General features: G+C 36.9%; 2 protein-coding genes across 4 annotated transcripts in view; both read right to left on the minus strand.

Moving 5' to 3' along the window:
- Positions 1-4,486, minus strand: part of camsap1b (calmodulin regulated spectrin-associated protein 1b) — a 34,656-nt gene extending 30,170 nt beyond the window's left edge. For all 3 annotated transcript variants that reach the window (XM_073839665.1, XM_073839666.1, XM_073839664.1), the window contains exons 1-2: positions 4,352-4,486; positions 3,601-3,765 (exon numbers count right to left, since the gene is read on the minus strand). In XM_073839665.1, coding sequence (XP_073695766.1) covers positions 3,601-3,751 — 151 coding nt within the window. In that variant the 5' untranslated portion in view covers positions 3,752-3,765; positions 4,352-4,486. The remainder of the gene's footprint in view (positions 1-3,600; positions 3,766-4,351) is intronic.
- Positions 4,487-8,610: 4,124 nt separating this feature from the next.
- Positions 8,611-25,012, minus strand: part of notch1b (notch receptor 1b) — a 60,925-nt gene continuing 44,523 nt past the window's right edge. The window contains exons 23-34 of the mRNA XM_073839520.1: positions 22,834-23,091; positions 22,616-22,728; positions 20,894-21,465; positions 19,269-19,703; positions 18,624-18,772; positions 17,509-17,722; positions 17,276-17,366; positions 17,004-17,166; positions 13,525-13,823; positions 13,277-13,424; positions 11,965-12,062; positions 8,611-11,879 (exon numbers count right to left, since the gene is read on the minus strand). Of these exons, the coding sequence (XP_073695621.1) occupies positions 10,572-11,879; positions 11,965-12,062; positions 13,277-13,424; positions 13,525-13,823; positions 17,004-17,166; positions 17,276-17,366; positions 17,509-17,722; positions 18,624-18,772; positions 19,269-19,703; positions 20,894-21,465; positions 22,616-22,728; positions 22,834-23,091 (3,848 nt within the window). The 3' untranslated portion in view covers positions 8,611-10,571. The remainder of the gene's footprint in view (positions 11,880-11,964; positions 12,063-13,276; positions 13,425-13,524; positions 13,824-17,003; positions 17,167-17,275; positions 17,367-17,508; positions 17,723-18,623; positions 18,773-19,268; positions 19,704-20,893; positions 21,466-22,615; positions 22,729-22,833; positions 23,092-25,012) is intronic.

Raw genomic sequence — 25,012 nt, forward strand, 5'->3', positions numbered from 1 at the left:
ATGGCTTGCTACTGCCGTACATGGTACATGTGATGTATGGGAAGAGCACGTAAAAGTCCACCTACTACGTTGACATGCACACCCAAAACAGGGAAGTGACGTCGACGTGTCGCCATTTGTAATTTTTGAGACTAGTAGTAGGGATCGGGTAAAAGTTGAAACACTCATGGTGGACTTACAAATTTACCGATGCAGAGTTTTGTGAGTACATAGCCTATTTACACTACTGTAGAAGTTTGGTAAGATTACGTGCACGTTTAGTGGTGCAATTTACGAGATACATCACATGTACTATGTATAGCAGTAGCAAACCATTCGAACTTGGTTGCAATCATTTGCATTTATCCTAAATCCCAGATTTAAAAAAAAAACTGAAATGGACATTCAAAAGGGCATTCAAAGCAGTGATTAGCAGAATGCAAAAAAAGCCCTCCAAATCTGGGCCACTTCTGACAGTAAAGTGGCACATGGCCTTCATCTCCATTCAGGCCAATTACCGGGCCGAAACAACTGTGCTTTAACTGCAGCTTTACTGAAGGGAGTATCCTGAATAACAGCAGAGCCAGGATGGGGGGAAAAAGGGACAAAGAGCTCCACAATAACGCGGGTTAACAAACTGTACTTGAATCACAACCCACAAACACGCACATTTCTGATCCTTCAAGAAACGCAATGAATTACATAATAACTTGATATCCATGTTATTATAATTACTCAATACTATTATGGCAAACTGACACACCCTGCATAGACAGTTTAGATAATTAAACATTCAACAGCAGAGAGAGAAAGATTCCTCAACAAAGTCACTGATAATGGCAGACTGGGGTGTCTTTCTGTTAGAGGGGGTACAGGCTACATATCAGTGCACGCTTGAATACATCCTCCTATAGGATCTCATACTACAATGCCAGTCCTATGAGGTGATCTAACAGAAGCCATATGCTCAAGCAGATCTTGTGTGCAACTCTTCTGGGTTATTACTATGATTTAACACTGAATCAGTCCAAAAAAGGAACTAAAGTTATACATGACATTTAAGAGTGAGTAAAACATTTTTTTTTTACACCCATTAAATGTTTGATGTCATTTGGCCACACACATTGCACTGCTCATATGTAACAGTCATTAGTGACTGATACTAGAGCAGAGGCTAAAAATATAGCTGGAGCAAATATGTCTGCTGGTCATTGCTTTTTCCACATGCAGGTATTCAAACTATTAACTCAGACCGAGTACAGAATGAATGATTAGGCCTCATTATTAAGGAGTTTATAAACTGTGCATACTCACAAGTCAAATGCATCCTAAACACTGCTATTATATATATATATATATATATATATATATATATATATATATATATATATATATTTGTTCATTATGCACACTGCAAAGAAACAGGAAAGCTTCCTATTTTATGCATAAAATAGGTTTGATGTTTTTATGTGCCATGATTGAATGTACTGAAAGAAATCATATGGCTTCAGAAGTTTTGCAATATAATGCACAAATTAATGTACTTTTATGCTGATCTTATTAGGCTGACTAAATCAAGACAATTCTCAATTTTGGGGGAAATTATTAACTTAATAGATATATAAAAGCTTGCTTTTTGTTTAACACATACATACATAATTTCCTTCTTTGGACAGAACTAACAAAACAGACTTTTGGTGCCCTGGATACAACAAAACACACTATATCTGCTGACAGGGGGTCAGGGTATTAGGAAAACCCTTCCTGTTCATCCACAACATTTCAATAGTGCAAACACTGCAGATGGGACAAACACCTGTGATCCTGCCTGTCAAATACCACAACAGTGGACTCAGACTGCTGCCCCTCCCACCCAAAACAACTACACAAACTCCCCCATAAATCCCACAGAATGCTACTTCGGAAATATTTACATTATTCAGCTGGAAAAAGCAATGAAGAATAGGGGTGATCAGGCCTTCTCAGACAAAACAACTGTAGGCAGTATATAGTACTTGATGCATTTGTAATATTTCTGGACCTGTCAAGTTGTTGAGTGGTATTTCCATAAATCCTAGTTGGTACTTGTTTTGTGCACTGCTTAAAACGACAATAACAAAGAGTAAAACTATATATAAACTATTTTTTTTTATCATGTACCCTGGAATTACCATTTCTGTGTCATTTTAACACCATAGTGTTTGAATATTTTTAGTAGCTTGGAGTGTCACGTCAATTGATTACTATTTTCAATTCATGTAGTATTTCTTGAACACTGTTAGACAGACCCACTTAAACAATTAGTTCAATTCCAAAATAAATATTACCTGATCATTTACTCATTCTCATGTTATCCAAGCTTTCTTCAGTCAAAAAGAAATTAAGGTTTTTGAGTAAAACATTCCAGGATTTTTCTCTATATAGTGGACTTCAATGGTGGCCAAATGAAGGCCCAAAATGCAGTTTCAATGCAGCTTCTAAGGGCTCTACACGATCCCAGTCGAGGAAAAAGGGTTTTATCTAGCAAAATGAACTAAAATAAATAAATAAAGTTGTATATACTTTTTAACCAGAAATGCTTGTTTGCACTAGCTTATTTGCACGCAAGTATGTAGGAAAAGTCACACAGGGTTAGTTCTTTGTCTGTGTACATTGGTTCATCTGGCATCGTTGTTTTACCTTTGGGTTTGACTTTTTTTGCACGCTCGCTTTGTAAACACTGGGTCGGTACTTCTACCTACGTCACATGTGGCAACTGTTTAGGTCCACTATATGGAGAAAAAACGTGGAAGGTTTTGCTTAAAAAGCTTCCATTTCTTTTCAACTGAAGAAAGAAAGACATGAACATCTTGGATGACATAGGGGTGAGTAAACTATCAGGAACTTTTTATTCTGCCAATGAACTAATCCTTTGAAAACTGTTTTGTTTAGAATTAGAATCAATTTTCCCATTGCTTTTATTTTCTTTAATTTTCTTATTTTTGTATTACTGTCTGCTTACTTGTATTCAATAATAACAATTTATATATTTTGCTGTGGTATCAAAAATTCTGAAACTTCAGTGATATATAAATATATTGGTATCATAACAAACAACCTTGTTTCCAGTTAAAAAAAAAGTTCCATGCTACTCTTATATTTGTTGAGATATGCATCACGGTATTCTTAGGAATACTTTGGAGTACTATGTAAACACCCTGGTAAATGGCTTTTTCAGTATTAGCATCTGATACCAGTGCAGTCCAATGTTTTCTAAAGTGAGGAAGAATGGAAATACCATGGTATAATAAAATATCTAATATCATATGGTACATAAGTACCATAGTATACTTTTAGGGACTATGTGAAGACCATAGTACATGTTCAAGTTGTATGGAAATACCATTTTTGGACATGTAACATGACAAGGTCTAACTATGAACATGGTAATCATTCCCATAACCATTGCTCAGTACCATAGTACAGGGATGGTATCAGGTGGTAATACCACAGGGGAGCAGCACACATCTTCTGTCTGTCTAGCCATCTGTCTTTGATTACATATCACACAGAGTCAGTTAATAAATAAAGTATTCCCCTTCTGCATTGTTTTCATTCATAAACACAATCAAACCAACTCACCGATACCGAAGGCTTTGGCAAACAGCCATCGCAGATTAGCCGCTATTTTGGCTCGGGCTGAATCATAGATTTCCAGCGGCACGATCTCCAGCGCCTCGCCCGCCGCCTCCATCTTTCTGCGGGCGCTGTCAGCACCCAGCTCCGCGTCCATCCTGCAACCACCGTCTGCAAGCACACAAGCAAAAAGCTCTTTCAAACAACCTTAACGGCTCTCTTTTGAGGGCATGCGGCGTTTCATAAGCTACATGTCAAGCATTGGTGTGTCAGGAGCTTTGGAGCAATAACTCAGTTCTTTAGCGTGCAAGCTAGCTAGCACATGAGCTGCTTTTATTCAAACACCACCCACTAAAATTTTTAGTAATAATAAAATCCCACAGACAAAAGCGACATGTACATTTGTTACAAACAGCTAACGTACTGAACAAAACAAACCTGACCACCTGGATCCTGACAAGATAAGCTAGTCTGTGATTAGTTTATATGCAAAGTAACTAGCTAGCCCTCGCCCAGGTAACTGATAAGCACCATAATAATTTATTAAATGTTCAAAAACTCACATGGAGAGGCAGATCTAACCATTTCTGATAGCTGTTGTCCTAACCGTAAGCTGGTTTGCATGTTTTGATTGAAATACAGTTACCAGCAGCTAACAGCTAATGCTGCTTAATGAGATAAGGACTAGCAACCTGCAGCTAAACAACAGCCCCTTTGTCAGCAATTAATAAAAACAGCCACATTTACCACCACGTACCTTCCAGATAATGAACTATCAACAATCCACTCTGGCAAATCTGTGGGTGAGAAATGAGAGAAAAGGGTAAAAGGCTCCGGCGGGAATCATGAGGCCACGTTTAGTCGGAGCAGATACGAGTGTCGGTGGATGAATGACAAACCCTTGTGAGTGTGTTACAGCCTTCACTACCACCACACTTCAAAATAACAGCAACAAACAAACACCCTGAATACAGTTTAAAACAGGATCATTTTTGGTCAAGTTTATGGGCATTCTAAACATATGGGTCAAGTCAATCCAGTGATAATACAGTGTGTTGTTTACAGGTTTATTGCCTGTCTGTAAATCTGTGAGTTGTGATAGCCAGTTATAAAATGTATTATTTGCAGATGCCTGGTTAATTTATGAAGCAATACAAAATATACAAACTAGGTACTGTAACAGGAAGACACAAGTGTGATATCCAGTTTATTTATTCATTCATTTATTTCTTTATGCTCACTGAAGAATATCAACACTCCATTTTGTCCATTGGGAAAATTTAAAGAATGCAATTTGGTTCTCTCTCTATTTAGTTATTTATTTGCCATCTTTTAGCAAAAGAACAAAATATTTGTATTTGAATGTGTCCTGTTGCATTCATTTATTTAGTTATTTATGTATTTATATAATTAGAGTAAAAAAAAAAAAATGAGTATCATACATTTTTACTATGATTTACAGAAGACACCCACTAAATGTCATTCAGTAAAACAATAGTTTATATTCCAGAAAATCTTGTCAGGCGTATTTAGAGCAAGAATCATTAGATGACATTAAAAGACTTAATTGAAATAATTGTCATTTTAATTCTTTACAGATCATTGCCTTCAAACCACTAGGTTCAGCAATCTTGAATCATTTAAAGTATAATAAAAAATAGTATGATCACTTTTTCTTTGTATATTTCAATAAGTACAGGTCAGAATAAGTATGTTGTTTCATTTTTACATAAATCTGTTACTCTGAATGACGATGGAACTAATTTCACCCACACTACCAGTCAAACGTTTTTGAACAGTAAGATTTTTAATTTATTTTAAATGTTTTTTTTAAAGAAGTCTCTTTTGCTCACCAAGCCTGCATTTATTTAATCTAAAGTAATAGAAAATGTGATATTTTTTTTTTCTATTTTAATATATTTTAAAAAGTAATTTATTTCTGTGATCAATGCTAAATTTTCAGCATCATTACTCCAATCTTCAGTGTCACATGATCCTTCAGAAATCATTCTAATATTCTGATTTGCTGTTGAAGAAACATTTTTTTTTTTTATTATCAATATTTAATTAAATTTTTTCAGGATGCTTTGGTGTATAGAAAGATCTAAAAATCAGCATTTATCTAATCTTTTTTGTAACATTATACACTATACCATTCAAAAGCTTGGAGTCAATTATTATTATTTAGCAAGGTTGCTTAAAGACATTTATAATGTTGCAAAAGATTTCGATTTCAGATAAATGCTGTTCTTTTGAACGTTCTATTCATTATAGAAACCTAATAACAATTCTACTCAGCTGTTTTCATCATAATAATAATAATCATTTTTTTGAGCAGCAAATCAGAATATTAGAATGATTTCCGAAGGATCATGTGACTGGAGTAAAGCAGCTTTGAAATCACAGGAATACATTATATTTTCAAATATTTTCAAATACATATAATATTTCAAAACAGTTATTTTAAATAGTAAAAATATTTCAATATTGTACGGTTTTTGCTGAATTTTAGATCAATGCAGGCTTGGTAAGCAGAAGAGACAGATTTAAAAAACATTAAAAATGTTACCGTTCAAAAACTTTTGACTGGTAGTATACTGTATATTTTGACTTTTTAAAATGTTATTTAAAAACAGTAAAGTACTTTACTTGCATTTTAATATACTTTTTTCACTTCTGTCAATTTAATATGATGCTAACACTGCAATGCAATTTTTTTGGCTGTTTAGTTATAGTTGCGTGCAGTTCTTCAGAAAAATACTTCAGGTCCCACATTTATTTATTTATTTATTTATTTTTTTTGAGCATTTCCAACAATGATTATATGATTTTGAGATCCATCTTTTCACACTGAGGACAACTGAGGGACTCATGTGTAACTATTACAGAAGGTTCAAACGCTCACTGATGATCTATAAGGAAAAATTATGAGAGCCAGGGGTGTAAACTTTTGAACAGAATGAGGATGTGTACTTTTTTCTAATTTTTCCTAAATATCATATTTTGTTCATTTAGTACTGCCCTTCAGAAGCTACAGAAGATACTTACATGTTTCCCAGAAGACAAAAAAAGTTACATTTACCTTCAAATTTAAAAAAAAAAGTTTTCTAAATTTAAAGCTCTGAATGCATTGTGTTTCCTTCTGAAGCATCAGTGAATGTTTAAACCTTCTGTAATAGTTGAATATAAGTCCCTCTGTTGTCCTCAGTGTGAAAAGATGGATCTCAAAATCATGCAGTCATTGTTGGAAAGGGTTCAAATACACAAAATGCTTAAAAACCAAAGAATTTGTGGGACGTGAAGGATTTTAATGAAGAACAGCGGGCAGTTTAACTGTTCAGGACAAACAAAGGACTCATGAACAACTATCACCTAAGAAAAAAAAAACATATCTGTGAATCATTCAGGTAACAACACAGTATTAGGAAACAAGTGTATGTAAACTTTTGAGCAGGGTCATTTTTATAAATTCAACTGTAATTGTTTTTTTATGTGAAATATCTGATTTAGGTCAGTACTAAATAAAAAAAATAACATGCATTTTGTATGATTTTTTGAATGACCTTTCCTCAACCCTTATTCATCTAAAAAAAGACTTTTTTTGCACAATCATTCACCTCCCTGCACTGCCCTGCTCTGAGTCATACAAAACACTGCCTTTGACTTATAGTATTCATTAATCTGAAGACATTATTCTTTGGGCAAAGTTTTTACCCTATGTACTATAAAAACATGCAGCAAATGCAGAGGTGTGGTCCTTGTTGATTATGTTACTTTATGCTGGTCTGATTTAACTGATCCAGTCTAAATCTTTGGATTAATTAGAAAATATATGCATTCATCTCTCTGAGGGCTGAGATTTGACAGGGAGTTCACAAAATGGTAAATCAGTTCAAATAGGATTACCATTCTGTAGTTTACTTTACCATGTTAGTGAGCAGACTCTAATGATACACAGATTCCAGTGACTCAGAGGGAATTTATGCCTTTTGTTACTCTGCTGATGTTTGATTTAATGTTTATACAGATACATGTGTTTTATAATAAATTAGCATGCTTGAAGTTCATGCCTCTGGTTATGTGAGGAGAATTGTTTCTTGAGCACCACTTTCAGCATATTAAAGTGATACTGATAACTGAAGTAATGCCTGCTGAAAATCATAGGAGTAAATTATAGTTTCATATATTATAATAGAACAGAAGAAGCTGGGGATGGCTTATTTGAAATTGTAATAATTTTCATAACACTTTTAAATGTATTTTTGAATAAAAGCAACCTTGGTGAGCATAAGAGACGTCTTTCAAAAACACTAAAAAATCGTAACAACCCCAAATATTTAAGGCGAGACACTGCAGGTGAATAGGGTAAAAAAAATAACTAATAGTTATCATCTCACCTACCCAGTTGATTGATTACTTTGATAATTGCAAACATTGTTTTTACTACAAGTTTTCCCAAATGTTAGGTTTAAATATGCAAATGAGGCATTATTTAATGAAATATGCACTAATTTGCATACATTTCTAGTATAAAAATCTAAATTCTTGTTTATTATTTTTACATATTAGAGTCAAAAGTTTTTACAGATGGAAGTTTGGGTATCTCATTTCATCACTACATAATTCAGAAAAAAATTGGTACCTAAAGTGGACATTTGAAGGCTGTGTTTGTACTTTATGTGCGTTTGTCCTCTCAGCACCAGAGGGCGCTGTTGATAGTCACATATACTTCAGCAGATGGCGCTACAGGCTAATGCAATAAAACGATTAGCAGCCTTTGATATGCTCTTGTAAATTTAGCTCATGCCGTAAACAATTTCATTATAATGTAAGGAAAAAGTAAACCGTTTTCTTTGATATTTAAACCCAGCTTGGTATAGCATGAAGCGGCAAAAGCAAACCATTATAATGTTAGCATCGTCAATATTCCTATCCGTCTTAGTTGCTTTGATAATACACAAACTAAAGTGTGTAAGAAATATACTTAGGAAATAAGAGAGGCCATAAAGACTGAAATTTTAATACACATTGGTGTCTTTTATTAATCAAAGAAACTTGTACAGACAGTAGAACTGACAGAAAATACTCTGCATGTAAACTACACATTTGCAGATAGGTAACATTTACAGATACTTTATACTCAGTGCTGTTCAAATCTGATGAACTCGGAAGTACTGATGGCTTAAAGAGGGTATATGACACCACCACATCCCTTTATGGGGACCTTTAAACTTATTGATGTGATTTTGTGGAAAACTATTGGTGGTCAATAAATAGTGAGTCATAAATCATCTAATTATGTTATTCTGTATGTCATATCCTCTAATCATTTGTGTGTATACATTTCTTATATTTGTCTCTACCCCAGTGATACTGAGAAAAAAAAAAATACACGTTCTGCGTGATAGAAAACATAACTACACAGTATTAAAATATTTAAAATTTCCATGGCACACTTAAGATTTCTGAAACAAAATCCTGTTTACATGACAAACGCATACAATATATCTATTTACATTAGCCATAGGCTCAAACGAAGATACAAAACTGAAGTACAGTAAAGAGAAGTTCAATTTGAAACGCCTCCATAAAACCCCAGACACTTTTGGCCACCTGGCCAGTTCTACAAAATTGGAGGAAAAAGATACAGAGCACCTGATATCGCCACCTGTTTCATACAAGTCAATATCAAGTATTTCCTGTAAGTAGCTCAGATCCTCACTTTTGCATCCACACTTACAGCGGACGTTAAGAAATCTGCTTATGCAGGAATTTAATATACAAGAAAGAGAAAGAGGAAAAAGAAAGAGAACGAAAGAGCAAATCACTTTGAACTATACAAATGTTCAATTATAATACCACTACTTATTTGTAGTATAAACCTTGCAGCACAAAATATAAAAAAAAGGATGAGAACTTAACTATGGAAGACCGTTTTCGCCACTGAATAAAAAAATATAAAAAAGGTTATGCGCCTGTTTATCTCACAATTCTTTTTTTCTCACAATTGAAAGTTTACATCTCGCAATTGCGAGTTATAAAGTCAGAACTGCAAGATAACTCACAATTCTGACTTTTTTTTCTCAGAATTGCGCAATATAAACTGGCAAATGCGAGAAATAAAGTCAGAATTGCGAATTTTTTTTTTGCAATTGCAAATTTGTATCTCACAATTCTGACTTTTTTTCTCAGAATTATGAGACATAAACTCGCAATTTTGAGAAATAAATTCAGAATTGCAAGATATAAACTCACTCAGAGTTTGTATCACAATTCTGTACTAACAACTTACAATTTCATGTTATAAAGTCAGAATTGCAAGTTATAAACTGAGAATTCTGAAAACATCTTTTTCCCCCTTATAATTAGACTTTATAACTAACAATTGCAAGTTTATATCTCACAATTCTGAGAAAAAACGTTAGAAAAAAGTCAGAATTGTGAGATAAATAGTTGCAATTATCTTCTATTCAGTGGCAGAAATGGGTTTCCATACCTAACCGTAACAAATATCAGAAATAACATGAAACAAATTCAATCATTCATCTGCTAGTAACGGAAAAGCAGCTTGTTTCAAACAACATAAATCTACTTAACACTGAAGTTTGTTGTAAAAAACATGCTCGCTAAAATGCCCGTACAAGAACTTTGCATTTTTACAAATGTATACAATATTAGGTATAATTAATCAAACGAAAATGAAGGCCGATCAGCTGAAATAAAAAAACAGGCATATTTTAAGACCAATAAATACCCAGTGTGTACATTTGAGTACAGTGTATTGCGGCCAAGAGCATTACATTATAAAAATTGACCTTCTTCATTATTTTTAAGATAATTTCTTTTGGCCAAATTTCAAAATAAATGGCGCGGAAAAATATAAATAACAAAATATCAATAAATTAAAAAAATATGGTTAGTACTAGAGGCATATAAAAAACCTTCAGTAAGCAATCTTATGGCGCCTTCATTTTTTTTTACTTGAACTGCTCCGGTATGTGTCCGATTTGCGACTGCATGCTAGTGGGAGGGCTGGAAATGCCCTCTGACCAGTCAGACATATTGGAATGGGGTGATGAGCTAGACCACTGATCCGGTGAACCCGGAGATGGCGTGAGAAAAGGGTGGTCAGGCACTTGAAGTTGGTGGCTGGGGGTGTTGGCGTCCATTGGGGTTGAGTAACTGTGCTGGGAAGGTGGCGTGAGGAACTGTGTTCCTGCCATGTTGGGGCCCAGAGAGGACGGGTTCAGCAGCTGGGTTTCCTGTGGGATGATGGTGTGCATAGGCATGCTGTTTCCAGCGCTCTGCTGGAGCTCCGGTCCACCCAATTCCCCGCCGAGTAAGTTCTGGCTCACGCCGCTGGGTGTATTGGAGCCCTGGTGCTGCAGCTGAACACTCGTCTGCTGGGGTCTCTGTTGCATGTTTTGCTGCATCTGCTGCATGAGATGCGGCTGCGCGGTGAGGTGTTGATAGTTCATCATCTGAGACAGTGTTGCGGGACGGCCGTTGTGAAGAGACGTCATAAGGCCAGGCTGGTGAAGGTTGGCCTGACCTGAGGGGTTCCTCATGACTGCGAACTGATTTTGCGGACCCATGCTATTGTGCATCCGCCCGAGCCATTCGCATTGGCCGTTCATGATGTTTGAGCCATTCGATCCAGCCACTGGAAGATGGGTGAGACGTGGGGGTAACGGATCGAACTGTATATGGGCCAGGTCTTGCTTGTTGCCCATTCCCAGATGGCTGACACCCATGTGGGCATCTGAGATCCCCTGTAAGTGATTAAGCGACATGGAGGTTGATTGCTGGAAGGGTGATGTCATCAGGGGTGGGGATGCGACGTCAGATATATACCCGTGGGGCGACTCCAAGGAATCGACCGGCGAGAGCACGGCTGAGCTGTCTAGAAGGTTTCCCTTTCCATCTTGTGCCTTTTTCTTCTTGATCTTCATATCTTTGCCGTCCTTGCAACCGATGCCTTTTGCACTTGGCTTGCGGGGTTTTTTACTTTGTACGGAGGGTTTCATGCTACCCATGAAGGCGTTGGGCGAGCAGAGAGGTGGTGAGAGGGTGGTGCAGAGGGGAGCGCTGTGCATGGGAGGGCTGCGGACCAGGTTGTATTCGTCGATGAGCCGGACGATGTCGTGATGCATTCTGTCTTGAGCGATATCCCGTGGGAGCCGATCCATGTGGTCTGTGATCTCCCGATTAGCGAAATGCTCGAGAAGAACTTTCGCAGTCTCGAAGCTTCCTTCTCTTGCCGCCAAGAATAGAGGAGTCTCCTCCTGAACAAGGGAAAATAGGCGGTAAGGCAACAGCATTTAAAATATCGTGGAATTATTTGTAAAAAACGAATTAAGTGCTGCTTACCTTATTGTTCTGCATATCTTTATTTGCTCCGTTTTTAAGTAATACCATCGCTGCATCTACATTGTTCACAGCTGCTGCCCAGTGAAGTGCAGATTTACCTGTAGCACAAACAGAAACCAGTTCAGCATGGGTTTAATTACATTCACTGAGAAAACAACAATAGCGTTAGATGGTCATTTATCTAATAGCATTAAAATTGTTGTAAATTGAAAATTGATCTTGCTTTAGTATATACACTACCAATCAAAAGTTTTTGAACAGTTAGGTTTTTAATGTTTTTTAAAGAAGTCTCTTCTGCTCACCTAGCCTGTATTTATTTGATTCAAAGTACAGCAAAAACAGTAATATTTTGAAATATTTTTACTATTTAAAATAACTACTTTTTAAAGATATTCAAATAGAAAACAATTTATTAATCTTATTTACTCTAATTTACTCCAGTCACATGATCCTATTTTTATTATTATTATTATTATGTTGAAAACAGCTGAGTAGATTTTTTTCAGGTTTCTTTAATGAATAGAAAGCTCAGAAGAACAGCATTTATCTGAAATGGAAATCTTTTGTGACATTATGTTTGTATCATCGCTTTTGACCAATTTAAAGAATCCTTGCTAAATAAAAGTATTAATTTCTATTATTTTTGTATTCATAAAAAAAATCTACTCAACCGTTTTAAATATTGATAATACTAATAAATGTTTTATTATTTTTTACAGCAAATCAGTATTTTAGGATCATTTCTTAAGGATCGTGTGACACTGAAGACTGATGCTGAAAATGTAGAAATATATATTTTTAAATATTCAAATAGAAATCTTTTTTTATTAAATAGTTAAAACCACTTCACAATATTACTGCTTTGCTGGATTTAAGATTGAGGCAACACATGTTTGCTGAGCAGAAGAGAATTCTTTAAAAACATTAAAAATCTTACTGTTCAAAAACTTATGACTGGTAGTGTATTAACAGTCAAATATTACCATAACACATAACCAGTGAAAGGTTTAGACACACCTACTCATTCTAATTATTATTATTTTCCACCAAACAAATTATGTATATTATGTACTAATGTCATGATGCAAAAAAACATGAATAAAACTTATACTAGCCTTCAAAAGTTTGAAGTCAGTAAGATTAAAAATGAGTGGCTGCGATTTCTGTCTACAAAATTATTTTTTAGATCATATCATTTAGAAAAACTTGTCAGTTAATGAAAAACATAAATAAAAAGCATTTTCAAATGTTTGACTGTTAGTTTATGCTACATACGAGTGAATCAATAAGTGTGGCAGTGTAGTAAACGCACCAGAATCATCAATGGCATTGACATCAGCATGGCAGTTGATGAGTTCCTCCACCATGCCCTCGACCGCAAGTCTTGCTGCCAGTATTAGAGGAGTGGTGCCATCATGCATGCGGGCATCCAGATCTGTGGCACGGTTCCGTATCAAAATCTACATAAAGACAAAAGTTAACATGATGAGATAATGATGCATTAATCAATGGAAATACTCATTATTAAACCTCCTACATATGCAATTGTGGCTCACATACCTGGAACACCCCTTGTGCATCTGCAGCCACAGCAGCATGTAATGGAGTCCGTCCCATATTGTCCTGGATGTTGGCATCTGCACTAGCCTCCAGTAGCCTTTTCGCAGCATCTGAGCGGGCATATCGGGCAGCCAGGTGTAGGGCCGTCTCACCCGTACGGTCTGTCTGGTTGTGAAGGTTGGCACCTTGGTAGATGAAGTCATTGATGACGTTGGCTGAAGCATCCTCCTCTTCCTCGCTGTTCCCTGTTTCTAGTCCACCTCCACTGCAGGATGCAATCATGAGAGGAGTAAAGCCATCTAGAAAGGAAAAAGAGAGTGAAGGTTATGCTATGTTTTCATTTATATAGCAGAAGCTTTATATTAAGGAGAATCTTTTCACAAATATCAGGTTTCTATTATTATTTCTCCTACATCATTTGAAGAGAAAACCTGAGACAAATGAAAGAGCAAAATGTTTCCTTCAAGTAGAACTAGTCTGAGGGCAACCTAAAGCAATGACGGACCGAAGTAATGCCAAAGAAACAAACAAATCGAAGTTGGATTTGACGCGCTGCCTTTCTGACTCGCCCCAGATCGCTTCTATAAGGGATTGTAATCAAGCGTGGAGGTTTGGTAAATCTCAGGGACGCGGGCCACGCTTTGAAATTTCAACCGCTGGTAAAACAGAGTATTATCACCTCTGAGAAGCTGCTTTCTTTGCTGACTTCGACGGGGGCTTCGCGGCTTCAAAAGAATAGCTATTCCCAGATCAGGGCTGATTTGGTCGATTTAAAAACATCAATTCACACAAAGAGGAAAAAAGGAAAAACGGCTTGCAAAGAGATAGCAAAAGAATGTTGCCTTTGACCATCGTAAAGTGTTGTCATATCGGTGCTTATAGAAGGAGCGGATGAGCATATCATAAAGACTTTTAATTAGCAAAACACATGTAAGCAGAATGATATCACAGGATGAATCGGTAAGACTGGTAAAAATGTGCTGAGTCCCCAGGGTTTACAGCTTTCAGTCAGAGCCTTTGAAGTGGATTCTTTTCCCCATAGGGGCCTGAGCATTAACTCCTACTTAGCTCAATTCAGTTCCTCATCCCAGCACTCGACAGCGCGCACACAAACCGGAGAACAGGTGTAATTCATAAGCAAAGAATGCCTTTTACGCTGGCTGAGTTCTCATGGGAAAAAAAAACTGAATAAATATTTTCTTGTGTCTGTGTTAATTACACAAGTAAAATGATTCCCTTGTGGAGATACAGCAAAAATAAAATCAGACAAAATCTACTATTTATCACCGGTCAACGAGGCCACATTTTGAAATAAGATATATATACACTACCAGTCAAAAGTTTTTATACAGTAAGATTTTTAATGTTTTTTAAAGAAGTCTCTTCTGCTCACCAAGCCTGCATCTATTTGATCTAAAATAGAACAAAAGCACTAATATTGTGAAATATTATTACTATTTAAAATAACTGCTTTCTATTTTATTATATTTTAAAATGTAATTTATTCCTGTGATCAAAGCTAAATTTTCAGCATCATTACTCCAATCTTCAGTGTTGCTTGATCCTACAAAAATCAAATTCTAATATTCTGATTTGCTGTTCAAGAAACATTTTTTATTATTATTATCAATATTTAAAACAGTTGAGTACATTTTTTTTCAGGATTCTTTTATGAATAGAATTATATGGGGGGGGATTGTAGAAATTAATACTTTTTATTTATCAAGGATGCTTTAAATTGATTAAAAGTGATGATAAAGACATTTATAATGTTACAAAAAAAATTTAAAATCAAAAGATTCAGCATCATAATAATAACAGGGTGTCTACAGGTTTGACCAAGTTAAATTTAAGACATTTTAAGACTTTTTAATACCATTTTCAAACAAAATTTAAGACCAAATTGAAAGTCCCGCAAAAGTCTAGCACAAAACTATGAAGATATTTTAAATTATTATTTTATTTAACTGATTATTCTTGGGAATATTCAACAGAAAACACTATTCCAGAAGAAGAAATTATTTTCTATTCCATGACAAAGTCAAGGCTCTCACACACTTTGAAGCCAATGTAACAGTGTAACAAACACGGATTTTGAGTCATGGATCGGATCATTTTTCGGATCAGAAAAAAAAAAAGTTTGTTTTTTCCTAATTACTGAATGCTTACTTTAGGTAGGCTACTTCTCATCCACAGCAAAAACTACTATCTGAACTAAAGTTCAGTAACAAAACAAGAACAATTACACAAATGACAAGTGTAAATGAATACAACATAAAGTTAGTAATAAAATCAATAACACTAGTATTCAGGAGGGGAAATTTAATAATTAATTGTAAAATAACTAGTGTTTCTCACTGCAGGTATTTATAGGACGCTGTCTCTTTAAGGCCAAATGCACGCATCTCTTTCTCAGCTGTTTCGGTTCACTGAAGACATAAACGACTGTTAAACAGAATACCAAAACGGGTATTAAGACATGACTTGGTATGTACGTTTCCGTTCAAATAGCAGTTAAAGAGGAATCAATCTGTGTGAATCGCGCCGCGCGCCTCTCTCTCCTCTCTCTCTCTCTCTCTGCGCGTGCTCGCGTCAGGTGTGTGCGGCAACGTAAAAACATGTGCTAATTATAAACTTTTACTCTATGATGGTTAAACTTAACAGTTAATCTGCAAATCAAATGCGTGTAGTTGGGCGGAAACCCGCTAAATTTGGCAACACTGAGGCGTTGTCAAGCAAGCGCGTGTCTAGCAACAGAACAGATTTAGAACGTGCGCAGGAGATTCTCCTCAAAACGATAAACTTTTCCTTTTCAAAGTGTAAAAAATTTAAGACCCTTGGATTTAGATTTAAGACAAATTAAGACATTTAAAGGCCTTATTTTAGGACAACGGAATTTAAGACTTTTTAAGACTTTTTAAGGATCCGCGGCCACCCTGAATAATAATAATAAGTGATTTTTGAGCAGCAAATCAGAATATTAGAATGATTTCTAAATGATCAAGTGACTGGAGTAATGATGCAAAAAAATTTGCTTTGATCACAGGAATAAATTACATTTGAAACTATATTTAAATAGAAAATAGTTATTTTAAATAGTAAAAATATTTTGAAATTTTACTGTTTTTGCTGTACTTTGGATCAAATAGATGCAGGCTTGGTGAGCAGAAGAGACCTCTTTAAAAAACATTTAAAAAAATCTTACTGTTCAAAAATGTTTGACGTCTAGTGTATAAAGAAATAATATAATAAATAAAATGTATAATATCAATTTAGATGAAAATTGCATTTTTTGGTAATATTTTGATATAAATTACATTCAAATTATATAATTTTAAATGTAATATATTTAAATTTGAATTAATAATATTTTATTACAATTAAATATATTGAATATTTATATTATACTGTAATTTAAAAGTCATCAATAGGCAATAACAAAGACACTATTACAAAATACGAACACAACAATGCCTAACCTGGTCCTCGGGCATTGACATCCATGCAGTCGTTTTCGATCTCGCCCTGAGGGGGTGTGGGAGCGATGGATGGGATTCGTAGATCGGCTGCATCCAAGTGCTGCTGCGTCCACTGCCGGTGATCTGGCTGATCATCTAAATCAAGCATCGCCTGCTCTTCAGACTAAAAGAGAACATTAACAAATTAAAAACAAGAATATCATTAGTTAAAATCCCAGTTTGTTCTGTTTTTTCTTTCATCTTGTTAGTGAGAAATGCGTTGCTCTGCTCACCCTGAAGCGTTTGGTGTCTGATGGTTCCTCTTCTCCCCATTCATTCTGGTTGTCATCCATTAATGAAATGTCTGAACAGTTCTTAAGTGGCCTGTTTTCAGAAAAATAACCCATTAGAAATAAATCCTAAAACCACTCATGAAATTCAACTTGACAGATGATCATCACTTCAGATTAAAAACTTTAAAAAGTTTGTCCCTTCAAACCTGAAACGCCAAAAAAATGCGACTGACCTCAGACCAACGGAGTCTTCGCCGACCGGCTCCCTCCTCTTTTTCTTGCTGGGCTCGCTGGTCTTGAAACCCTCCGGAAACCAAAGTTGACCATGTTCACGGCGACGTTTTCGGGAGGCGACCATTCCCACAGCGACAAAGGCCAGCAGTGCCAGTCCTGCCAGAACCACGTAGACGGGATAGAGCTCTATAGGTGTCGGTCCATCAATCTTACCTGTCACAGACACAGCAGTTGACATGTCAAACCCACAGAAGGGACGAGAAGATGTTCCTCACGCAACGATGAGACACAAATTGCTTGAGATGGGCGGACAAACTAGAATGAGGCACGCGTTTGTGGTAATCAGAATTGCTAACCGCTTCTCATCAAAAAGAAGGAGCTGGCAAATAAGAAAAGGAGGACGACAGAAAAAAAGAGAAGAGAAAGAACACCTCCTCTCCCCTTTCTCAGCCCAGGGTACCAGGAGACAACTTTACCAGTTCTTCTTTAAGGGAAAAAAAGGAGGGATTAATGAACTTCAAATTACCGCGCACACTTTAAGCTGTAAAGACGAAGGATTTATTAGGATTTTCGAGATAACAAAGACTCCCAACTTCTAGCACACTCCCGATCAATTTTTCTCCTCTCTTTTTTCATGCTCTCTCCACTAACGATTTTGAAATGATAAACTCTGCTCACCTAAACCCTTGGAGATGCATTAAGTCCAGGTACATTCAACAAGGTTAAGGTTGCAGCAGCCCCCATCATTTTCGATTCAAACATGAATGGGTTATATGCACGCACGTGAGAGTGTCTTGTTGGGCCAAATGAGTTGACATGATTTGCATCAATTAACTATTTTTGCTGCCTGGAGCCAGCGGATCTGCCCTCAGACTGCCGCATTGATTGTTTTGTCTGTCTAATGCACAAAGAACATTTGCTTCATTGTTATAAGGAAGAAACGCACAAACTTCAAAGTGATCCCTGTAATCCGCGGTAGGAGGTAGTGGGGTTAAAGGTTGGGGAGGGGGGGGGTTGGTGCTGAATACATTGAGTAAGATGGGAGGCCTAGTCTTGATTAAGGGCATTATGGGAAGACGTGAGGCACACGACAATGCTCGTGCCAAATACTCACTTGTGACGGCCTCGATGACGTAAGGCATATTCAGATTGCCGCTGGAAGCCAGAGCTCCGAGGAAAGCCGCCACATCGTTTGCACTCTGGAAGCATTCCGAGGTTTGTTGGTAGCACTGGCGGTTGTCAATCTCGAGATACACCACCGATCTGATGGAAATCAAAAGCATGGTTTTTATTAAAACATATTCTGAAAGGATTAGAGTAAATAATTCCTGATCATTTACTCAGCCCTATGTCATCCAAGATGTATGTCTTTGTTTCTTCAGTCGTAAAGAAATGTAGGTTTTTGAGGAAAACATTTCAGGATTTTTCTCCATATAGTGGACTTCAATGGTGACCAATGGCTTGAAGGTTGCAAGATGAACATTTATGGTTAAAAAGTATATACATTTCTATTTTCTGTTTAGAAAATGACGATTGTTTTGCTAGATAAGACCCTTATTCCTTGGCTGGGATCTGAAGTTCATTGAAGTTCACTTCATGGGGAATGTTTTCCTCAAAAACCTTCATTTCTTTTCGACTAAAGAATGAAAGACATGAACCTCTTGGATGACAAAGGGGTGAGTAAATCATCAGGAAATTTTTATTCTGCAAACGAACTAATCCTTAAAAGCATATGAGGCCTCAACTGTCACACACATACCCTTTGATCTGCATCTCGTCCAGTTCTCTGCGTTTTCTCCCTCCTTCCACCACTATGTTGTAAATGCTGCTTTTTACGGAGCTCAGGACGTCGCTTGAAGCATCGTTCCAGCCATCTAGCGATCGTTTGATGTTGTGCTTTCTCAGCTCCTGCTCGTTGCCGTAATATGGGTAGATCATTTCCCCACCCTTGCTGTCGCGCCGGAAAACCACGTTTGTGTGCAGCACTCGGCTGAGCTCCCGCAGAAATCCGTAGGAGTTGTTTCGGAGCTGGTCTGGCAAAATGTGCACCACCACAACCAGGAGTCCAGCAGCTAACTTCTCGGGTATGTTGTTGGCACAGTCCAGCCCGTCCCATTCACATTCTGCATTATTGCAGCCCTGGTCACAGTGGCCATCTGCGTAGTGGTCTTTGCAATATTGGTCGTAGAGTGGACTATGAGAGAGGAGAGCAGAGTTTAGATATGGTGTTCATTCTGGAAAGCAGAGGGAAAAAGCTTTTGATTCTGGTTTTATAAGATTTCTAGATGGTCTAAGATGGTCAATGATGGTCGTTTATGGCCATTAGCTTTCTAAACTGGTCCAAGCTGGTCTTGACAAGCTTGTGGACCTGATTTTGACCTGTTAGAGGTCTCTCTAAAAATGAGAAAGGTTGCATAAAATAAAATAAATATGTTATTTATTTATATGTATTAATATGTTAATAAATAAATTATTATTATATATATCATTCACTTTATTTCAGTAAATGTTTTTATTTATATATTTTAAGTCTTAAACAGTTGATCTCACAGGCAGATTCAATCAGTAACAATGTTAAAGAAATGTTTGTTATCTAAATTATAATTAGCTGAAAGCTAATTACATTTTTAACTACAAAATATGGACTTTTTCCTAATAATTTTCCTAAATCATTTTACTGAATTTTCCAAATAATTTTCCTCCAACTTAAAAATTTTCCAGCTGTGTCAAAATTATAATAAAAATTTTTCATTCTTTTTTTTAAAAAAGGGTAAGATTTCAAACTAAAACTCCCTGGCTATGTCTCTTAAAGGATAGTTCACCCAAATATGAAAATTATGTCATTAACTACTCACCATCATGTTGTTCCAAACCTGTAAGACCTTCATTCATCTTCAGAACACAAATTTAAATATTTTTGATGAAATCTGAGATTATTTTAAATGGTAAAAACCCTAAGACAGCAAGGGAACAACTACGGTCAAGGCACAGAAAAGTAGTAAGGACATTGTTAAAATAGTCCATGTGACATCAGTGGGTTAACCGTAATTTATAAAGTTACGAGAATACAAAAATAAAGACTTTATTAAACAATTTAATCTCTTCTCTGTCACTGTCTGTCGGCATTCACGAGAGCACCTTTCTGGGCCTAAATGCTTTAGTTGTGTTGCTGTCTATGCAGGGTCAGAAAGTTCTCAGATTTCATCAAAAATATCTTAATTTGTGTTCCAGAGATAAACGAAGGTCTTGCGGGTTTGGAACGACAACTTTTTTGTGTGAACTAATGCCCTAAAGCATGATCATTTTAGCTTCAAACTATGATTACAAACATGCAACTTGTACCTTTCACAGAAACTTGTTAAAAAAATCTCAAATAGCACTTACTTGCACTGGCCCTCCATTCTCTGGCAGTCAAATCCATCATAGAGACATCCAGCATTGTGACACTGTTCATCGCACTTCCCGTTATTAAAATAGCGCCAGCACTGCAGCGCAGCCGAACAGTTCTGCCACGGGTCGTTGAAGTTCAGCGAGCAGTCCCCTCCATCCCAGTCACAGGCGTAATTATTACATGCGCTGTCACAGATCTTATTGCCTTTCTTGTTCTCACACTCTGGTAACTCGCATCTCTCTGGCACTCCTGGAGCAGGTGTGATATCTCGAGCAGGGCCACCTGGAAAGCTATAGTCCAGGATGTGGCAGACGAGGCCATTGAAGCCAGTAGGACAGATGCAGTGGTAGTACGGGGCCTCTGAGATATACTCACACGTGCCTCCATTGTAACATGGATTGGTGGTACAGTGACCTTCAGTGGGATACTGGCACTCAGGACCAGTGAACGCAGGCGTGCACAGGCATTTGGGGCTCTTGTGACCAGAAACACACGTACCGCCATTTTTACAGTGGAGACTCCCGCAGGCATGAGCATCATACTCGCAGGTCGAGCCTGTAAAACCCTAAATGAGATATACAAAAGTTGTAAAATTGTAAAAGTTGTAAAAGTTAAACATTTTTAGCAAATCTATAGCTAATGCATTTATCTGATCAAAAATACAGGAAAAACGGCAGTATTGTTAAAATTATTTACAATTTAAAATGTTTTTAAAATGTATTTTATTTCTGTGATGGTAAAGCTGAATATTCAGCATCATTACTGCAGTCTTCAGTGTAGGGCTGGGCGATATGGCAAAAATGTAATTTTTTCCCATATTGAACGATAACGATATATATTTCGATATAAGCTGAGAGTAAATGTACAAAATGTAAACATAAAATTATTGTAAAAACATAATTTGTAACACAATTATTTATTTATTTATTTATTATTAACACAATTGTTTATTTTCTCTATTATAGGTTGAGGTATTTAAATTAAAGGCAACCACAGCATTTTGAAACAATCTACAGTATAAATAACAAAAGATTACGACACAGTTCTTTCTTAATCATATTAAGTGCAAAGTAGGCTACTCTCTAAATATTCAAAGTGCAAACAGAGACCGAATATTTCAAGCATGATACAGAGCTATAGACATACACAACCTATTATAGCCTACATACTAATAACAGCCTAGATATGTCATGTAGCCTAATTTGCGTGCATTGGGGAGTCACTCTCTATACAAGGGGGATTTAAATTGCTGTTGAATGCGCGTGCGTGTTTTGCTTTCGGTTTCAGTTTTAACAATCGTGCCAAACTCTAAGCTGAGCTGAGAGTCACTTTTCAGATAGCCAAACCACTTACATAACGGAATTCGTGCTACTTTTTTTGTCGACAATTTCAACATCTAAATAACTCGAGGTTAAATTCACTTTCGTTGCTGCTTCCACTCTTTTTTTTTTGTCATCCTGGTGTTAAGTTTGCTTCGCAAAGTGTGGTAGGAAATGAACTTTGTACTTTGACGTGCACACTCTTAGATTAATCCATATCGAGCAAAAAATGTCTAGAGCTTATCATCGTTATTAACATGCATTTTATCGCGATTCGATATGATATCGTTTATCGGCCCAGCCCTACTTCAGTGTCATATGATCTTTCAGAAATCAATCATTTTATTTTATTTTATTTCCAGACCATGGCTAAATATATCAGAAATTATGACTAACCGGTGGACATTTGCAGATAAAGCCATGAGGAGTGTTACTAGCCACAGCACAGGTGCCTCCATTACGGCAGGGTTTCCCTTTACAGCCATCGAATACCTTGTCACAGCGCTGACCTGTAGCGAAACACAAACAAAGTTACTACACATTGGAATCAGAATCAGAATGTGGCATTAGTCTCAAAAACAAAGTACAATGGTCCCAAGTAGCCTGTGCTGTACCTGTATATCCAGTGCGACACTCGCAGCGGTAGTTGTTTGTGAGCTGGATGCAGCTGTGCGTGCCACGAGGGTCACAAGGGTTGGACAAGCATTCGTTGACGTCACCCTCACAGCGTTCCCCCACATATCCGGCCGGGCAGATGCAGTGGTACCCACCCACACGGTCCACACAGCGGCCATGGTTAAAGCATTTGGGCTCCTGGGTGATGGGGTCGGTGAAAGGTGTGCAGTCGTCAATGTTGATCTCGCAGTGCACACCTGAGAGAGAAGCGAAGAGGAAAGGTTATAAAAGCTTATAAATATAGGCTCTATTCTAAAACCTAGTGAGCTACATTGCTTGAATACTGCCTACATAGACAGTTGTCGTTTAAGGCAGCATAATAGTCATTAGTGTAAAATTCTCTCAGACCAGATTTTTTTTTGTATAGCTGTCTACATTGCAGATTTTCAGTGTGAACGGATCATAGTCCTGAACTGACCCGTATGCGCAAAAAAAAAAAAAATACAAACGGTGTTGCCAGGTTTTCACGACAAAATCCACCCAATCACTTCTTAAAACTAGTCCAAAACTAGCACAATTGTGTTCCTGGGGGTAAATATCACGTTAGTGGGGTCACTTCAACCCACAGAGTTGAAAAGCAACCCGCAGCAACAGTGAAAAAGTAGCCCAATTCCAAAAGAAAAACTATGGGCTTGGCAACATTTGCACAGCACGCGTCATACGGTAGTAAACACGGAGGACAAGTAAGCAATTATGCATTCATTTATATTGTAATCTGCTGGCTAAATTATGTGCAGGCAATATGAAATCTAATCAGAAAACTAAATCTGATACAGCTCAGATGTTTCGCTATGCGACCGCTGCTCTTCTATCACATTCTTGTCTTTATTTTTCATATTGTCTGTGTGTAATTTTGCTGGATTCTGTGGCAAATCACATGATAATGCATAATCGCTTACTTTATGTCCTCCATATTTATATGACAGCGCAGTGCGCAAGTGTTGCCAAGTCCACACTTTTCCTGCAGAATTGGGCTACTTTTCCACTGTTGCCGTAGGTTGTTTTTCAACTCCATGGGTTGATGTGATGCCACTAACACGACATTTACCTCCTGGGACGCGATTGGGCTAGTTTTGGACTAGATTTGAAAAGCAATTGGGCAGATTTTGTTGTGAAAACCTGGCAACCCTGTATGTAATGTTCTTTTGCACATGCAGGCCATTCTGAACCATGATCTGATATGGCCACATTTAAAACAACAATGTGAACAGCTATACAAAAAAACTGCATCCGAGCAAAATAATTGAGCACTAAGGTGCAGTGTGAACGTAGCTGATTTGGAATGAAACAACTTGACTTAACCTTTTCACACGTGAGTTTAAAATATTCTATCCAACCCCAAAGAGTGAGTTTTTTTTAGGCGACCGTTATTTTAGAATGTTTCGCATTACTGTTTCCATGGCGACACGTCATGTGACACACCGCAGCCACAATAGCACTGTAAGACACATGGATCGCTTTTATTTCGTTTTTCCTTTTTTATTATTAATATTCACAAGTATGCTCACTATATTATGAAATATCTGATGTTCCGATTTCGAAATATGTGCAAGTAAATGTATTTAAAAGTTAAGACACTTTTATAATGACCGCGTTAGTTGATCTATACTGGGTGATGGGCGCCGCCATGTTTGTTCAGGCTGAATCCAAGCTGTGGGAATTAAGACACGCAAATTCATCCTCTCCTCCCGAAAGACATTTAAGTAAGTCTCTGGTGAGCTGGGAGAAGAGGAGAGTGAACTTTATAGTTACCTACATAATCTGTATATGATATCAATAAAATATGTTGTCAGGATATATTTGTAGGATCATTATTGCCGCTTCCATAGACTTCAGTGTGTATTTTACAAACTATAAATGTATGGTTTTGCAAGTACTTATGTGTATTTAAATGTCTGAAACCAAAAATAAGCATTATGCGGTTGAAAACACTGAATAGTTGTAATAATATGACAAGCACTCAGCGTGTCCGATCTGGCTCAGCGCCAGTTAAAGCGCCAAAACCGATTTGAATTCAGCAGCTGATGACGTGATGCGGCGAAGTTCGAATCACACCGGTGTGATCGTATGCATCAGGGACCAGCCAAGACAAATCACACGGGTGTGATCGTACGTGCT

Source organism: Garra rufa, chromosome 5, assembly GCF_049309525.1.
Source record: "Garra rufa chromosome 5, GarRuf1.0, whole genome shotgun sequence".
Taxonomy (NCBI): Eukaryota; Metazoa; Chordata; class Actinopteri; order Cypriniformes; family Cyprinidae; genus Garra; species Garra rufa.